Here is a 19,138-nt window from a genome sequence, read left to right as displayed (position 1 = left end):
CATTGGGAGTCCCAGCAGGCCTATAGGGGGAAAAGGGAGAGTTTTTTCTCTTCACACAGAATAGCCTGGCCAGTTAACACCAAAGACAGAGACAAATATTTTATGCTTTAAAAAAAAAAAACCTCTTTACTCTAGGTTTCTTCTACCTGAAATTTCTTTTTCCCTTTTCTCCCTCACCCCCACCCCTGGCTTATTATGTATTTCCTGAATGGGGAGACAGACGACCAGAAACCTCATTCCTGTGGTTCCTATCACCTTGGCTCAGTATACGCTACATCTGTTGGAAACGCTACCGCGGAAAATTTACATTCACCCTTTTAATGATGGGCATGGTGTTCCTGGTGCTAAGCTTTATCTATTCTATTCCTGTAAGTGATGGGAAGTAGGGAGGCAAAGAGGGAGAAACAAAATTATAGGCTCTTGATCTTCCATCTATAATGGCTCCACAGGAATAATCCCTTAGTGACTGCCTTCCAGAGGAAGGGAGCCTACAGGGCATCTTAATCTGACCCTGTCCCCATTCTTTCCAGAACTATTTAGCTATGAAGATGATCAAACCTGAGTTTAAGCTGGCTAGACCTCTACCTGAAGAGTTTGAGGCAAGTTTCAAAAGGACACCAACAACCATCCCTACAAGCTCTTCTTCTGAGTCTTATGGACTACAGCCACAAGTTAACCAAGAAAAATCCACCAGCTACTTAGATATTTTTTCTGATCTCTCAGCTCCATGAAGGAAATTTATTTCCCTGTGGGACTTTCTTATCTGCATCCCTCCTATCATCAAGCCTTTATTGCTTTCGTCATTTTGAAGCCCTGAGGCTTCTAGGGTTATTAAAAAGAAAATCAAATTCAAAAATTTCCCCATGTCATCATCTATGAGCCATAGACTCAAAAATGAAGGGCAAATAGTTCAAGTGATCCATAATTGGCCACTTTGGCCAAGAAACAAACTCCCTTAAGTAGGATAGACCCATGAGAAGATTGATGAGGAAATTCCCACCCAAATAAAAATGTCTGGTGCCAGAGGGTTTCATTATAAGTTCAGATTGTTTGATGGTAAGGGGAGTGCTAAAGTAACAAATGCCAAGTAAAGATGAGTGGTAACTGGCATTCTTTGTGCCTGTAACTCTTACTCTTGACAGAATCTAAAGGGTTCAATTATCTGCTTATGGGAAAGAAAAAAGGCCTGAGTACTAAGAATAGGTACACCAGAGCTGCTCATTGTTACCCCATTAAACTTCCACCTCAAAGAACTTTGCTTTCTTAATTCCTCAGCCAGCATAGGAGCTGAGCCTACAGAAAGCCCATTCCCGGTGCATACATGTACATACAAAGGCCTATGCCAAATATCTCTCTGCAAGTGTTCCGATGCAAAATAATCCACTTCTACGCTTTGCCACACACTTGTCTCCCTCCTTAACCTCCAATCAGGCTAAAATGTAACAAAAAGTACTAAACTGGACACTTGGTTTCCCAGTTTGTTACATCCAGTTAAAGTCTACCTTCTTAAAGGCTATGTGTAATTAAAATTATGGGCTACAATTTGGACTCTAACCCCCACGGGTAGGAATGCCTTTGAGCAGGGTTAAGGTTTCTGCTACAGGAGAACCAATACCTTTGAGCAAATTGCTTTCCTCTGGAAGAGTATCATCTATAACCCCAACAGGATAACAGTTCAGGCATACAGAGTGTTACTATGGGTTACTGACAAGAGAAACCTCCAAACCAGGTAAGGCTAACCCTTCATAGCAGGCCTGCCCAACCTGGAAGAAACCAGGTTAGGAGGGAGCCGAAACCAAAGACGCTTAAAAAGCTGCATAAACAAACTACTCCCAAGTTGGAAGAAGACCAGTACATGTAGCCAAACTTCAGATTCAGTCCCATCTGAGATTTTATTATAATAGGCCTCTGCTCCTAAGCTGCAGGATGGCGGCATCATTTACCACCAGTTACTAGAAAACAACTCCAAGATAAAAAGGGCCCAGGACTTGTAGATGAATCCGAGGCCCTTTCCTGTCCTGAGATTACTTCTATATGGGACACATTCTGAGTCTCAGGCTCAAACCTCTCCCAAGACCCACCCCCAAGTGGAAAGGCACTGAGGTACTATCTCATTCTTTACCCCTGTTAGTCATATTAAGAATTTCCTTTGTGATAGACATACATAGAACAGCATGAAGGCTTCAGTCCGTTTTTAGATTAGACTTTGGGCTACTAACCAAATTAGTCCTGTCAATGCCAAAGAGGCAGATGACTCCCTAGCAAATAAGAGAGAAGGGGAAGGTTTACAGAGAACATTTCTCCTGAAAATAGCTAAACCTCCTCTAAGGAGAGATGAAGGGGGCTCAATATTCCTAGAAGCAGTTTTTGTTTCTCCCAATAATGAGGCCAAATAATCTCCATAAAAAGAGTGGAGGTGGGCTGTGGAAGCCTTCATACTTTCTAAACATTGATGGCAAGATCCAAGGAATCACCACAAATCCCAAACATGCAACTTAGCAACTGCAGCAAGTCCCAGGGCAAGCGTCAGGAGAGACTAATAGGAGCTGGTGGGCCCTTTGATACTCTTAGGGGAAAAGTATCCTGAAGTCCAGCCAGTTCATTTACAGAGTGACCATTCCCCAGCAAAAACATTCAAGGTATTATAGGTAGATGGCTGGGAGGCTCACTGCCAGACCACCACGTAAACTCAAGAAAGACTCATAATCACAGAATAGGGGATGGAAGATTGAGGTAAAGCTGCACTGAAACAAAGGGAGAGAATATGCTCAACTCCTGATCCTTAGGGAAATGTCAATGAAAAGATCCAGACTTTCAGTCATCCATAGGGGCGAGGCAATGCAGTCTGCTTCCAGCTGGGAGAGAACTTCAGAGGAAGGAGAGAGGGGACATGGGGGGGAAGAGGGAGGGACGGGGAAGAGTCATTTATTTCTAGGAAAACCTCACAGCAAAACAGTCTAAGACATAAAGATCAGTGGCTGGATGGCTGGCAGTACCAAGGAGTTACTGATTTCTAGGGAGAAATCTCAGTGCTCTGGGGATTTAGAAAGTGAAGTACAACTCTCTTTCTGCTTTGGCCTTCAAGGTATCCTGTGCTATAAAATTTTGGCCTAGGATTATGATTTAACAAAAAACCCCAAAGAGTACATTCTCCCCACCCTTCTTGGCTCCCAGCTGGTAGGACCTCAGGGGAAGGCACATCACAGCATCACAGTTCCCACTACGAATGGGGTTCCTGTCTCAGAGTTAGATGTCCCCACAGATTCCTATGGGAATGAGTGGCAGTGTCCCTGGGTTTGAAGCTCCAATTACAAAACAAAGTCAAGGGCTCTGATGTCTGAGATGGGAGAAGTCATCCTGCTGGGCTGCATGTTGGGGCCAGTGCTTCTCACCCAGTGCCTAAGGGTTGTAGCCACAGTGGTGGCAGCCACGACAGCTCAGTAGAAACGCTTTCGACTCTGGTCCTGCCATTTGTTGTAGACAATGATGCCAATGACAAGAGCAAACACAGCAGCCACCAGAGAGAAGAAGACGATAAGGAAAAGGGCCAGGCCACTTAAGGGCTCCATTGGGAGTGTCACTGAGGAATCACAAGCAAGAGAGAACTCAGTCAGGAACAGTACAGTGGGGACTCAACCAAGTAGCAGTAAGGGCACGTAACTATTATTCTCATCTCTATGAGTGTGTCCTAAGAATCCATGGTGCAGGTTCTCCTCTTCTAGGTACCTCCATTTTCCCTCTTAAGAACAAAGATAGGGGCAGCTAGATGGCGCAGTGGATAGAGCACTGGTCCTGAAGTCAGGAGGATCTGAGTTCAAATCCGGCCTCAGACCAAACACTTGACACTTACTAGCTGTGTGACCCTGGGCAAGTCACTTAACCCCAATTGCCTTTAAAAAAAAAAAAAAAAAAGAACAAAGATAACCACCCTAGCCCCTCTCTACTGCCTAGAGTGGCACCATAAAGATGAACTAGACAGTACTTATGAAGTATTCCACCTTCCTTAGAAGGAAACCAGCCAGCTGTGTGACCCTGGGCAAGTCACTTAACCCCAACTGCCTCGCCAAAAAAAAAAAAAAAAAAAAAAAAAGGGAAACCAGCCTTGGAATAATAGCAGAAAAGTTAAATCTGAAAGCCTGCAGGTGCTACTGGGTTGGGAAGGAACCTGAGCCCTCCCCTCTTCAGATCCCCATGTATTTTAACCCCTCTTGTCCCACAACACGATAATTCCCCTCATTTCCTTACCCTCAGGCAGCTTCATATTGTCCACCGAGGGCAGAAATACATCTCGGTGCAGCTTTTCCTCTTCTGGAGTTCGCTCTACTGTCAGCTCAAAAAGTTTCAGGGAGATGATATCATGGTTATCTAGAGAAGGAAGAGCAAGAGGATCCAGGTCATTTCAAGGAAGATAAGACAAAGTAGACACATGCAAAAAAATTATCTCCCAAAACAAGGCATGTTTTAAGAGGCCTGCTGCTAAGTCTTTAATGGAACAGTTAAAAGATAATATTGCCTCTGGAGAGACAACCCTTATAGAATGTGACAGCTTTCTTGTGGCCCCAAAATGGTAGGATAGAGCCCATCAAAATCCACCAAAGAGGGAATATGTATAAACTGGAGACTGGAATTCCTGACATATCAATAATTGAGATGATTCCCACTGTTGTGATAGCTGGAAGAGACTTTAGTAAATGTCCATCTGGGCAATAACTCATCAATGAGGACAAGAGTCCCTTGATCTGTTGGAGCTAAAACTCTAGACTGCAAAACAGTATGAAAAAACTAGGCTACCAGATGTCAAGCAACACTAAGCACATTAACCATAGGAATTATTTGATACTGGTTAAAGACTAAAGCAATCAATCAGTGGAACACATTAGGTCCACAACATACAAGAAGTAAACAAACCTCATAGCTCAATGTCCAATAAACTCAAAGACCCCAGCTACTGGGTAAGGACTCATATGGGACAAAAACTGCTAGGAAAACTAGAAAGCAGTCTGGCAGAAATTAGGTTAATATCAACACCTCTATAACCTCCAAAGGGCTATATGACCTAGATATAAAAGAGTCTATCAAGAGCAGGAAAGAAATTACTCTTTGAATCTTAGGCTGTGGAAAGAATTCATGAATAAACAAGGCCTCAGAAAGGCTCCCAAAAGATAAAATGGAAAATGCAGCAAAAATAAGGGAAACAAGTAGTTGGGAAAAAATTGTAAGATGATTCGGTGATAAAGGTCTCATATTCAAGATCAACAGCCATTCCCCATGGGGCAGCTAAGTGGTGCAGTGGATAGAGCTCTGGCCTTGGAGTCAGTAGGACCTAAGTTCAAATCCAGTCTCAGACACTTGATACTTATTACCTTGGTGACCCTGGGCAAGTCACTTAACTTCTATTGCCTCACCAAAAAGGGGGGGGGGGAAGCCATTCTCCAAATATATAAACGGTCAAAGGATATGAATAGGTAATTTTCAAAGGAAGAAATCCAATGAAGTAAAATGAATGCTCCAAATGAAATATGAAAAAATATTCCACTAATAATTTGTGAAATGCAAATTAGAGCAATTCTGCAATTCTATCTCATATTCATCCAATTATCAAAGATGACAAAAATGGAAAATGACAAATGCTGGAGGGGCTGTGGAAAAGCAGGTACTTTAATGAACTGCTGGTAGAGCTGAGAAATGGTCCAGTTATTTTATGTAGCCATTTCCAAAAAAGTCACTATAATATGCACTGTTGACCCAACAATACCACTACTGGGTCTGTAACCCAGAGAGCAAGGAAAAGGACATATATGTATAAAACTATTTATAGAAGCTCTTTTTGTAGCAACAAAGAACTGGAAACTATGGGATACCCACCTACTGAAGAATGGCTAAACAAATTATGGTATAGGAATCTGATGAAATTCTGTTATGCCATATGAAAATGTTGTAAGGTGGCTATTTCAAAGAATCCTGGGAAGATTCTATGAACTGATGCAAAGAGAAGTATATAGAATAAGAAAAACAACAATGCAAAGACAAACTGAAAGACTTAACGACTCTGATCAATGATGCAATGACCAACCACGATACCAGAGAAACAATGATAAAGCTGTACTTAAGATGCAGGATGAAATATACATTTTTAGATATGACCAACATGAAAATCTGTTAGTATGCATATGTGTTACAATGGTTTTCTTTTTCTTTTTTCCAATGGGAGGAGGAGAGAAAATAAATTTTATTAATTGAAAATAAAAACAATACCTAGGGAAATGCTCCTGAAAGAATTCTGACACCAAGAGCTGGTACAACTTAGTGAGAAGCCAACATTTCAGCTTTCCTGGTGGCTTTTAATAACTCCCTGCATGATAAAGTGTCAATGAGAATCCTTGGAAGAAAGAGGCACTTCTCCAGATAACAATGTGTTGAGAGGTTAAGGTAAAAACCCAATTCAACAAGATCACTCTTACTGTCAAACTTAGGATAAGGTCTCACTAGGATAAATAAAATAGAAAACTTCTACTCTGATATTTTTACCAACTGGGAATAGCATCTGGTTGTCAACTTATACAGGCAGGGCCAAGTAAAGTGTATTGAGACTAACAGACCTATGTACTAAAAGAGAACAGTACCAGTAAGACTGCAACATTAACTCTAGCTATACAGGTATCTAGGCCCAAAACTAAAGGTTTCAGAACTGAAAAAGAAACTAGACATCAAATACTATTGTGTTTAAGCACCCACAGCGAATGAAATGCCAACGAGTAAAAGGTTAAAACATAAGAGACCCAGGGAGAGTCTACTGTTCTAGAACACTGCTAGAAATGAATGTAACCTGAATCAGACATAGCCTAAAAAACTATCACAGGAGTAGCCCTGGGCTTTACTGTGCTGAACTGAGGCTGGACTAAGGGCTAATTCAATCAGAACTCAAGAACATCAACCCAAGCCTCTGGGCTAGTCATAAACTTAGCAACGATCAACTGAACATTAACAAAGAATAAGAAAGTAAAACCATTCAGAACCTAGCCGAGCTTATCTTTGTAACCTCTTAATGCATTACTCTTCCACTCTAGTTCTCTAGAGTCTAGTCAAACTGGTCCTCCCTGTTCCTCACATCAAGCACTCCCACCCCTGCCTTTGCGTCAGTTGTCCTTCATGTTCAGAATGTTCTCCCTCCTCACAGGATCCATCACTTCCTCCAAGAATCAATTGATCCATCCTGCCAATTACTATTGCTCTCTCTCTCATTACCTCGTTTTAATTCGAAATACTTTTATTCTGAATGTACGTCCACACACATCTACACACACACACACACACACACACACACACACACACTTGTTTTTTCTCCTTCAACAGAACATAAGCTCTTTAAGAGCAAGGATTATTTCGTTTTTTGTCTTTCCACCACCACAGCCTAGCACAATACCAGGCACACAAGAGGAGCTTGACAAATGTTCAACTGATTACTAGCTTTTGCCACGTTCAGGAAGGATTCCAGTACGCAAGAGAGAATTCAGAGGAGGGCAATTGGAATAGTGAAAGACCTTGCGTCCATATCAAGAGGATCTGGTGAAAGAACTGGTGAAATAAGTTTAGTCAGAAAAGAGAAGATTCAAGAAGGACATGATAATTATCTCTAAGTATCTGAAAGGCTGTAATGGGGAAGAGGAATTAGACTTGTTCACCTTGGCCCCAGAGGGCAACCACGTGTAGAAGCAATAATGAAGCAGACAGATTTAGTATGAAGAAAAACTTCCTAACAATTAGAGATACACAAAAGTGAACTGCCTGGGAGGTAGTTGTCTCTGTCTCATTGGAGGTTATCAAGGAGAAGCTTCACGACCACTTGACAGTTACGTTATAGGACATACTCCTTTTCATTTACAGGTTGGGCACTAAGGTCCCTTCCAACTCAAAAATTCTAAGATTCTACCTTCAAGGAGCTTATAATCAAGTTGGAGAGAAGAAGTTAATACAACAAGAAACAAACCAAAATGTAAGTGTTAAAAGTGTGTGGTATTCTCAAAGTGTTCATTGTTGATTTACAATGCTTATCCAAGATTTATTTATACTAATAACTCAATGGACTGCCTATCCAATTAAATTTCATATTCTAGAAAATAGGCATTTTTTATCCATTTAATTTTTCTATGTGGATTGTTAGGTCATTTTGAGCGGCCAAGAATCTCAGCAAGAAAGCCCTATGATTTTTCTGGGACTTAACACTACTAAAAAAAACAACAACAGCAACAAAGAAAGGCCTTATGCAGAAGGTAGTACCTGAGCTGTCCTTTGTAAGGAAACTGGGGTTTCTACAATTTAGATGTAAGTGGGGACACTGTGAAAGGCATCCTCTCTAAGACAGATGTCAGACTGAGATCCCATGGAGATTAAAATGTTAGTAAAAAATATAACAAAATAAACAAAAATACAGTAAAACATACAGTACAACATAGATAATGCTACTTTGTGGTTTTCTAAGTCAATATGCTAGCCACAGAGATTTGTTTCTATTTAAGCATGAAACCACTGCTCTATAACACAGGTTCTTAACCAGGGGTCTATGAACTTGAACTTCGCTTTTTAAAAAAAATTTTAATAGCTACATTTCAATATAGTCAGTTTCTTTTATAATTCTATGTATTTTATTTTATGCCTTTAAAGGCCTTTCTGCAAAAGGGGTCCATAACCAAAAAAAAAGGTTAAGAACCCCTGCTTTACAATCATGATAAAGACCTTGTTCAAAAATACATGTCCTGACTGCACATGTATAAACTTATATCAAATTGCTTGCTTTCTCAATGAGGGAGGTGGGGGAAGGAGGCAGAGAATTTAGAACTAAAAAATTTTTTAAATGAATGTTAAAAAATTTTTTTATAAGTAATTAGGGAGAAAAGAAAATATTACATTTAAAAAATTAAAAAAAAACAGAAAAATACATGTCCCTTTTTATTTGATGATATTCAAACAAAGTTGTCTTTATGGTCACATCTATCAAAGAAGCTTCCATGATGTTATATACATGGGACACCCATTGTTGGAGGAGTGTCTGTAAGGTTGCATTTTACTTTACAGAATGAGATGTCTTTTATAAAAATTAACAAATAATATGTATATAAGGATGTCCATTCCTTTCAGTGAACTGTGTAACTGTGAAGATGTGATCTGCTATAGAAAATTTTAGTTTGCAAACGCTCCTGCTTGTTGCCTTTTTTACATTTTCTTCAAGGATGCCCTCAATATATGTGTAGATCATTCTTGTGAATATTTCTGTAAATATGATATGAGAAAGCAGGCATTCAGTTTATGAGTTATTGTTATCTTCTGAATCACTTTTTCAACATGTGGCTTTTTCCAATTGTTGAATATCTTCTTTCTTTCATGTACCTTATAAAATCAATACTTTGAAAATTGGGTTGCTTTAGCCCAAAATGATTATTTTCTGACTCTACATGGTCTGGTCTAGCTGTTCTTCCTATCTTCATCTTTTTTAGCGTCATTCCATTTCCTCACACATTATATGAGGACCGAAGCTGCAGAGTCAAAATATGGTGAAACCACTCTCATTTATGATAGAAAACAGTTTGTCAGAGAAATTCTGGCAGATCTGTTCCATTTTTCATTTGTTTGTCTTCCTTCCAGTTTCATCTGGGATGATCTGATTTAGATGGGCCATATGCCAAGCTTCATGCAGACCTCTTTTCCCCTCCTTTGCTCATCTCAATGATTTGTGGTGAGATTACACTTTTCCTCTGTTCTGTTCCACAACATTTTATGAATGAGTTTAAATACTAAATCAGTGATGTTATGACTGCCACATCCCTACTTGGCAAAGAGATCAAGTATGTTTATTAGTTAAAGTGATTTCTGGGCTTTTTGGGCATCCTCCTCATGCTAACTGCTTTGTGTTAGTTAAACTGTAGAAAATAATAATAATTAAGATAACCTCTTTTTTAGCATCAAGTCTATTTTGAATAGGTCACATTGTAGATACTTTATCACACGTACCATGTCTTTTTGCTCACCTTCACAATATCTTCTGTTTTGGTGTGTACTCTGACTTTTGCTCCAACTAGTTAATCTGACTATACACTGAGATATGATTTAAAAATGATAAAATCAGTAACCACTGATTTCTTGTATATTAAGTTATAGTCAATTTCTTTTGGGGGGAATGTTGTTCTGTACTCAAAATAACTAGCTCCTTGAGGTTTCTGATTACCTATGAACCTTTGGCTTTTTTATTTCTTAATACTGAACCATTTAAAAAATTTTCACAATCTCTCTTATGCCCCACCTTGCAATAAAGTTAGCAAATACTAACATGTATGTTGAACTTTAAAGAATATTGTCAAGTTAATAGAATTTCTTTGCTTCTTCATTGTTTGGATCAAAAGTTAACAAACTACAGTTATCTCCATATTGGCCGTTTTTGCTTATGTTAAACAAAAGAACTGAAAGGCAAGATAATCAAATGTCTCCATTAAAAAAAAGTTTCTTACTAGCTGTGTGACCCGGGGCAAGTCACTTAACCCCAATTGCCTAAAAATAAAAAATCTAAAAAAAATTTAAAAAAGAAAGTTTGTCACTTTGGAGTGTACAATGAAAGCAACTTTTTTATTTGTGTCTTCAAAAGAGGCAGATGGTGTCCCAGTGGATAGAAGGTGGGGCTTGGAGTCAGGAACTAAGCTCAAATTCAGCCTCAGACACTTATTAGCTGTGTGACCTTGGGCAAGTTACTTAACCTCTGTCTGTCTCAGTTTCCTCATCTGTAAAATGAGGATAATAGTACCTACCTCCTAGGGCTGTTGTGGAGATCAAATGGGAGAATAATTGTAAAGTGTTTATCATAGTGCCTGGGATACTATAAATGCTACATAAATATTAGCTATCATTATTATTCAAAAAGTACCTGTTGGCCATTTTTCCATTTAGATGCTAATTCCTTTTGTCTTCTGGTTCCACTTATAATGAAAATGTCAATTATACTATGGTTTAGTTCGTCCAATAACACACCAATTTGTTGATCACTATCCAATGATTTCATATTTAAAGCAGGAACGGTTAATTTTTACATGATCATTTAAAAACTATGTTATTCTTGCCTTCCTCTGCCCCCTTCTGTTTTTTTCTCTGCCATTATCACTGCTGGATGGGAACTACAGAGGACTGAAGGCCATTTAAAAATTTTTCTTTGTTTCACGAGCTACCATGATCAATGTAATATATTTACTCAGGCTAGTCCTCCCCAATCTGTTGTCAAAATCATACCTGAAGCCTTTCTGGGTTGGCAGAACTTTCTAAAAGAACTTGTGCTCCAGGAATCATTACTAATGATCAACTGAAAGACTTAACTACTGACCAAGACAATGATCCACAAAAATTCTAAAGGACTCATGATGAAAAATGCCATCAACCTCCAGAGAGGGAACTGTTGTTCAATCTAAGTGCAGATTGAAGGATATTCTTTTTCTCTTGTTTCTATTTCTGGAAACATGGCTAATGTGGAAATGTTTTGCATGACTTCATATGTATAATGGGTATCATATTTTTACCTTCTTCATGGGTGGAAAGGAGAGAGGGACAGAATTTAGAACTGAAAATAAAAATTAAAAATTAAATTAAAAAAAAAAAAAAGGATCTATGCTCCACAGACACAGCCTTTGACAACCCAGCATCACCCTCATGCCCTCTAACAGGCATCGAAGAAGGACATTCCTGAAAGTTATAAGGAAGAGGAAAATGTGCACATAAAAAAAAAAATAAACAGAACATGGAACTATGGACTAAATGAAGGCAGAGAAAGAGGAGGAGAAAGAGAAGGAGGAGAAAAAAACACAGAAATAACAGAAGAACCAGGAAGGTTTTGTGCCACAGAAACCAAAGGAGAAGATTTCAAGGAAAAGTCTATACTGAAAATGAATACAGATATTAGATTCTTCATTCAGTTACAAAAAAGGAACACACATAGAAGCCTGAAAAAGATAATTTTATGAAAAATAACAGGTCAACAGTTGTAAGCACTATAGAATAGTTAAAAAGGATTCATAGGCCAAGAAAAGAGCAATGAAATTGGCAAAAAGGTCATCACTCATCTTTAAGCCAGCAGGTCAAAAGAATAGCAGAAACAAAAGCCAGACTAGACTACAAAAGTTAAAATGAAAATGAATAGACAGCAAGCTGAGATAGAAGGGGTGGATATATTCAAAGAGTACAGAGGAAAGGAGGAAGGAGAGACTGAATATTAACTAGAATGGATAGTCAGATCAAGTGAGTCTTTTTTGAGGAGACCTGAATACATTTGAAGACAGCTTTTGAGGAAGGAGATATTAAAGAGATAGTTGTAGGAAAGAAGGCCGAAAGGAAATACGGAAGAATAGGTTCAAAGTATAGATGGAGGGGTAAGTTTTAATAAGGAAAGACAACTCTCTTTTATACAACCAATCTGATGTACCAAATATTCCTTTACCAAGAATAATGCAATCTGGGCCCAGAATGGACAACACTCATCTAGGATTTTAATGACCAGTCACCTGAAATTGCACTGGTCTCTGGATACAGGAAAGCAAGACAGAGGAAAATACCTCTCTGTATTTGCCTCTCCAAATCATACGCAAATTTGGACTATCCTTCTTAGAAATCTCATCAAGTGATCTACTATGAATAACTTAGCTATTCTCAACAATATGATCCAAGACAGTTCTGAAAGACTTATGAAGAAAGGTGCTGTCCATATACAGAGAAAGAATTGGTGGAACCTGAATACAGATTGAAGATACTTCTTCTTCACTTTCTTTACTTTTCAAAGTGGTTTGGTTTTTGTTTTTGGTTTTTTTTTTTTGGTCTGTGTTTTCTTTCGCAGCATGACTTACAGGGAAATGTGTTTTGCATGACTACACATGTATAACCTATGTCAAATTGCTTGTCTTCTCAATGAGAGGGGAAGGCAGAGAGGGAGGGGGAGAATTTGGAACTCAAATTTTGGAAAAAAACAAAAAAAGAATGTTAAAATTGTTCTTACATGTAATCGGGAAAAAAATAAAATATTAAATTAAAAAATAATCTCATCAAGGCCTGAGTATGCAGATATGATCCAAATTCAGGTAGAAAAGAATGCCTGTGATATACCTGAGAGATCTCCAGTGACAGAAGAGGTGCCAAAGAAGTAGCCCCGAGGTAGGCGGACTCCAGGCACATCAATGCAGTCCCTCCATTCATGTTTGCCATCAATGTCCAACATAATCTAGAAAAAGACAAAGGGATGAATCGAGGGTCCTGCCATGAACAAAAACAAAACAAAACATAAAAAAAGGAGAAATATAGCCCACACTTACTTTCTCCAAAGCCAACCTGTCAGGGACGGGGACTCACCGTCAGGCGCCTCTTGACATAGCGAATGACCAAGAAAGTGTCATGGTTGAGATTTCGAACCATGGCTGTGCAGCCACCCAATTCTGTGGGCCTCCCATCCCGCTCATGGTCATAGCTGAGGGAGCCGTTGCTCACCATGGCTGAGACATACGGGAACACCCGCTGAAGAAACAATGGGGGAAAGAAAAGACCATGTTGGCAGAGATTTTTAAGGAACAGATGGAGGCACACGTGCACATAAACACCCATAGCAATGGGAAATGCAGATACAAGCAGCAGGACATACAACCTCTCAGCAAACAAGGGAAGGCATCATCATAATCAACTTCCCCATTCCCATGCTTAGGCAGCTAATCAAGGTACACGCTCCTGCTCTAAGAGGGAAAGGTCACCCCGCTTCATGGCACTAACTTCAACTTGTCTCCAAAATGGGATGGATTTGAATTGGTGAAAGAGAAGCTCCAAATCCTCAATCATACTAGGGTCCTCCACTGGAAAAACCACTTAAGCCAACATTGCTTTGAGTACTTTTTATGCTAACCTGGTGTGCCTTGTCTTTTTATTTGTATGGTTTGTCTTCCTGATTTGACTCTAAGCTCCTCAAGGGAGGGGACTGTGTTTTATGTCTCTTGGTATCTCTGATCACATCTATTAGAATGGTAGGTATTCAAAAGTATCTGATAGCTGACTGATAAGTTATTCATGGAAACTGTTTTCATTTAAGATAATTCCTTCCAACTTTAATATTAGAGAATACTAAAGAAGTTCAGATTTAGAGACAGTCCTGCTAATATTAGTGTTGCTGAGCTATTACCCAGTTTGACAATATCTTATTAATGAAAACTCTCTGTTCTCTCAATCCCTTTTAAATCTTATTCATAAATAATTCTACTCACAAGATTCCTCCACAGAATGTTAAACACTGCCAGGTTCCTAACAAATAAGGTATGTTCTCATCTATTCCACAGTCCCTGACCTCAAAAAAAAGTTGAGAAGATGCTATTAGCCTAACACCTAAGTAATTCAACAAAAACTTCTATTAGCAATTCTTTGAATAGAGATGGTTGGATATCCACTCCAGAACAAGGCATGTCTGGAGATGGAGAGAGGTAGGGATGATGAGATGGTTAAAGAAACATAAAACATGCCGTATTTTGTCTGGTAAGCATCCCAGCTGGAGCTTGATGTCAAAAGTCAACATGCAGGTTTGTGCCTCAAAACATGGCTAAGAATTAGTGGCACCTGGGACACTAACACAAATTTGAAACAAGACCAAATGTTGAAGGGACATACATGGGGATGAGGGATGAGAATGGTGTGTCAAGAACTGAATACCTGGACTCCTGGAGAATATCTCCTCTTCTGTGCCTGAAGGGGTCCAGCAGTTATTACAAAAGAGAGGGCACAACAGGAGACAGGGTCAGAAAGAACTGGACACTGAGAAAGCATGGCCAAGCTATGGAGGATGAGTACCCTAACCTCAGACCTCCCCATCTCTCTACCTGCCAACCCCCCAGGATTAAGGGATTCACCAACACATGCAGGGAGTGCAAGAGAATCTAGTCCCCTCTCCTATCTTAGAAGATCAGAAAGTCTGAAGCCTTTACTGAGATTGGAGTACTTCCACATTAAAGGAAGGGGCTAAAGTTAGGCTGAATTCTTCTGACCTTGAAATGTTCTTTATTCTTTCTTTGCCCTACTGTTTCAAACTTAGGATTCCAGTCCTTGTCTAGAACACAAGGATTTCATAAGAGTTTAAAAAAAAACCTTGGTATCAACAAATTAAGCCCAAAGCTCTTTACCCAACTGAACCCCTAATGGGCACACACCTATGATTTTCTCTCCCACACCACTTGCACAAGGATGAAGTTCAAATTGAGCTCAAAAACCCAATGAAGGGTGGTAGAATATTTAAAAACTATAAAATAGAGGGGCAGCTAGGTGGCACAGTGGATAGAGTACCAGCCCTGGAGTCAGGAAGACCTGAGTTCAAATCGGCCTCAGATACATGATACTCACTGTGTGACCCTGGGCAAGTCACTTAACCCTGACTGCCTCGCCAAAAAACAAAAAACAAAAAAAGAATCCAAAACCATAAAATAGAGATCTTCTCAGGTCATTTAAACATGACATAAGTATCTATAGACCTAATTCTTCTCCTGCTTTGACATAGATAGTACCTGCTGAGACACCAAAAACTCCTTAAATCAAACTTCAAGGACTTCTATACTCTACACTGGCATTCAGAAAAAGTCCAGAGTGAGATGCAGCAACTGGTACATATAAAGAAGTATAAAAACAAATAATATAATACCTATGAAAGCAGGAGCATTATTTCCCCAGGGACATAGTCGTTTTAAGCAGAGATAAGGATAAACAGAAAGTCTGAAAGTCTGAAAAGGGATACTGATGATAAAGAATCAAAGGATCAAAAGAATCAAGTAACTTTAATGCAACAGTACCATGTTTATTGATAGACACATATGAGTGCATATAGGTAAATGTGTATACATTCATGATTAAGAATAATGGATGTGTGTATAAGTGTATGAATATATAGATACAATATGAACACATATATAGGCACTTGTGATCATAGTTTTTCTTTTTCTACAAAGAAATTATTAGTCATTGGAAAAGTCAAAGAGCAGAGTTTAAGTGCACAGCAACGTGGAATATACACTTAATAAATACTTATTAATTTCTTGATCTATATGAACTCGAAAGTATTCCTAATTTAGGACACTAATAGTCTAAAGTTTCCCAGAACAGGTAAACTTGATTTATTAGGAGGCTTGCTTGCAAGGTGACTTTTTTGTTTTAGGTAGTTTCTATAGAAATATCACTGCCTTTCCCCATGAAACTGTCCCACACCACTTGCACAAGGATGAAGTTCAAGTTGAGCTCAAAAACCCAATGAAGGGTGGTAGAATATTTAAAAACTATAAAATAGAGGGGCAGCTAGGTGGCACAGTGGATAGAGTACCAGCCCTGGAGTCAGGAAGACCTGAGTTGATGATGAAGAAGCAGAGAGCATTTCTTGAAATCGGCAGTGCATTTTTATAGGTGTGTAATACGAATAATCTATGCAAAAGCTAGTTAGCTCTACAGTTAAAAATACTGTTATCCATGGGTACCACTGGGTTATTCATAATGCAACAATAAGAATCTTTTAGAGGAGAATCCCATAACCTATCAGGCGTAGGTAATAGCTGGTAATGAATATACCTATGATATGTGACATTGCTAATAACATGAAAATGAAAGGCATTCTCAGTTTTATTATGGTGCAAAGGTAGAAAATGAATGATTTATATTTGACCATAACTCTAAAAAAAAAAAGTATTAGATTTGCTAAAGAAAATCATTATGATGGAATCCTTGACTTGAAATGGAATGTAATAACTACACGTGTACAACCTACAACAAATTGCATGCCTTCTGGGGAGGGAGGAAGGGAGAGAATTTGGAACTCAACATTCTAAAAGGGAATGTTAAAAATTGTTTTTACATTTAACTGGGGAAAAATAAAATACTAAATAAAGTTTCAAAAAAGAAAAAAAAAAGAAATGGGGGGCAGCTAGGTGGCGCAGTGGAAAGAGCACAAGCCCTGAAGTCAGGAGGACCTGAGTTCAAATCCAGCCTCATGCCAAACACTTGACACTTACTAGCTGTGTGACCTTGGGCAAGTCACTTAACCCCAACTACCTAAAAAAATAATAATAATAATAAAAATGGAATGTGAGATGGATACACAGAAGAAAAAATCCATAAAGGAATTTTCTCAAGGGTATGTCTCTCAGAGTAGGCGATTGTAAGGTGCTAACATTCTGGTGTGAAAGTTTAACAACACTTTTTTAAATTTCAAACTATTGTAATTTAGATTTTTTTTTAATTTAGAAAAAAATTAAGGTTCCAAAAATGAAGCTAAAAGGAGTAAACTCAAGGGACAGTGATATAACTGGGGCAAGTACTCCCTATTCAACACAAGGGAAAGCAATTTGATAAAAATTAGGTTCACACTGAACAATTTTTGCCATACCACAATAAGCTCAAAATAGATACGTAACCTAAATATAAAAGGTCACATCATTTAAAAAAAAGTAGAAAAGAATAAAAGGAAGGGAGAAATCCTTAACTAATCAAGGGATAAAGGTGATCATAGAAGATAAAATAGGAAATTTTGATTACCTGAAATTAAAAAGATTTTGTGGAAACAAAGTCAACTTGGGTAAATCAGGAGAAGCAGTTTCTTTGCAACAAATATCTCTGATAAAGTTTTGATATCCCAGATATATAGAAAATTGATTCAAATATATAAGAACAGAAGAATAGGAAGATGGTACAGTGAGAAGCAATATAGCTCAGCTCTCTTATCCAAATACTCCAGCAATCATCAAGAAAGAACACCAGATGGGTCACCAGATGAGGATTAGACATTTTCTCTGAGCCCCACGACCTCTCAAACCTCTCCAAAACAGAAATTATGACCCCAAGATAAAGCAACTTCAGCTGTCTCCATGGTCTGGGACACCCAGAATCCAAAAGAAAGTTTAAAAAAAAAAAAAAAGCACCGTGAACTGATGCTCAATCAGCACCCTTCCCCCCACCTCCCATGCTACCTGCAGTGAGGCTACTCTAGCAGACCCAAAGACCAGACACAAGCTTACAATAAAACCCATCCCCAAACCTTCTCCTCCTCCTCCTCCTCCCCACTTCCAGAGCTATAGAGGACTCAGCTCCAAGCTGCAGAAGTCTGTCCAGGCCACACAGCACCAGCACTTCAAAGCTCTGAACTGCTGGCACCTGGGGAATAAACCTCCTTGAACTGCTGGGGCAGACAAGACAATCCCTACCAAAGCACACAGAAGGATTATATAGATTCAATTACAAAGTGTTCCTTAAAGAAATAAAGAATAAATTAAATAGCTAGAAGAATATTCAGTGTTCATGACTAGGCCTTGCCAATATAATAAAAATGACAATATTACCAAAATTAATTTACATTTTTAATGCTATACCAACCAAATTACCAAGGGAATATTTTATAGAACTTGATAAATAACAAAATTCACTTGGAAATACAAAATATCGAGAATGTCAAGAGAAATGCTGAATGAAGTAGGGATGAAGAGGGAACAGCACTTCCAGATCTCAAACTACTATAAAGCAGCAGTCATCAAAACTGTCTGGTATTGATAGAAAATGGAGAGATAGATCAATGGAACATCCTAGACAAGGGAGAATCAGAAACAACAGAAATCAATAACCTAATATTTGATAAAGTGGAAAATATAAATTACTGAGGAAAAAACTGCTTATTTGATATAAACTGCTAGGAAAAAAAATGGAAAGCAGGATGGCAGAAATTAGACAGTTTATACCACATATCACAATACATTATAAATAGAAATATGACCTTAATATTAAAGATCATACTATAAAAAAAGTAGAAGAAAAACAGATCATATACCTCTCGGAGCTAAGGATAAGCAATGTATTCTTAACCAAACAAGAGATGGGGGCAATTACAAAAGATAAAATAATTAACTTTGATTACTTGAAACAGAAAAACTTCTACACAGACAAAATTAATGCACTTAGGATAGGAAGGAAAGACATTGAATGGGGAAAAATCTTTGTATCAAATTTCTCTGACAAGAGTTTGGTATCAAAGATATAGCAACAATTAGTAGAGATATATGAGACTAACAGCCATTCTTCAATGGATAAGTAGTCAAAGGATATGAAGAAACAGTTCTCAAAAGAA

At 38.5% G+C, this 19,138-nt stretch overlaps 2 protein-coding genes across 4 annotated transcripts in view; one reads left to right on the top strand and one right to left on the bottom strand.

The window, feature by feature from the left end:
- The window catches only part of FER1L5 (fer-1 like family member 5), a 63,502-nt gene extending 61,734 nt beyond the window's left edge, over nt 1–1,768 (top strand). The window contains exons 52-53 of the mRNA XM_027852158.1: nt 221–368; nt 531–1,768. Of these exons, the coding sequence (XP_027707959.1) occupies nt 221–368; nt 531–731 (349 nt within the window). The 3' untranslated portion in view covers nt 732–1,768. The remainder of the gene's footprint in view (nt 1–220; nt 369–530) is intronic.
- LMAN2L (lectin, mannose binding 2 like) overlaps nt 1–19,138 on the bottom strand; it is an 88,883-nt gene that overhangs the window by 51,655 nt on the left and 18,090 nt on the right. For 2 of the 3 annotated variants that reach the window (XM_027852187.1, XM_027852172.1), the window contains 4 exons: nt 13,369–13,530; nt 13,126–13,240; nt 4,246–4,365; nt 1,868–3,580 (listed from right to left, as the gene is read on the bottom strand). In XM_027852187.1, the coding sequence (XP_027707988.1) occupies nt 3,438–3,580; nt 4,246–4,365; nt 13,126–13,240; nt 13,369–13,530 (540 nt within the window). In that variant the 3' untranslated portion in view covers nt 1,868–3,437. Of the gene's footprint in view, nt 1–1,867; nt 3,581–4,245; nt 4,366–13,125; nt 13,241–13,368; nt 13,531–19,138 lie in introns of those variants that run through there. The other variant, XM_027852180.1, reaches the window with a different exon arrangement.

The sequence above is a fragment of the Vombatus ursinus genome, unplaced genomic scaffold, assembly GCF_900497805.2.
Source record: "Vombatus ursinus unplaced genomic scaffold, bare-nosed wombat genome assembly UNPS02000580.1, whole genome shotgun sequence".
Classification (NCBI taxonomy): domain Eukaryota; kingdom Metazoa; phylum Chordata; class Mammalia; order Diprotodontia; family Vombatidae; genus Vombatus; species Vombatus ursinus.
Note: the sequence above shows the minus strand (reverse complement) of the source record. Positions and strands in the feature narration are given on the sequence as shown.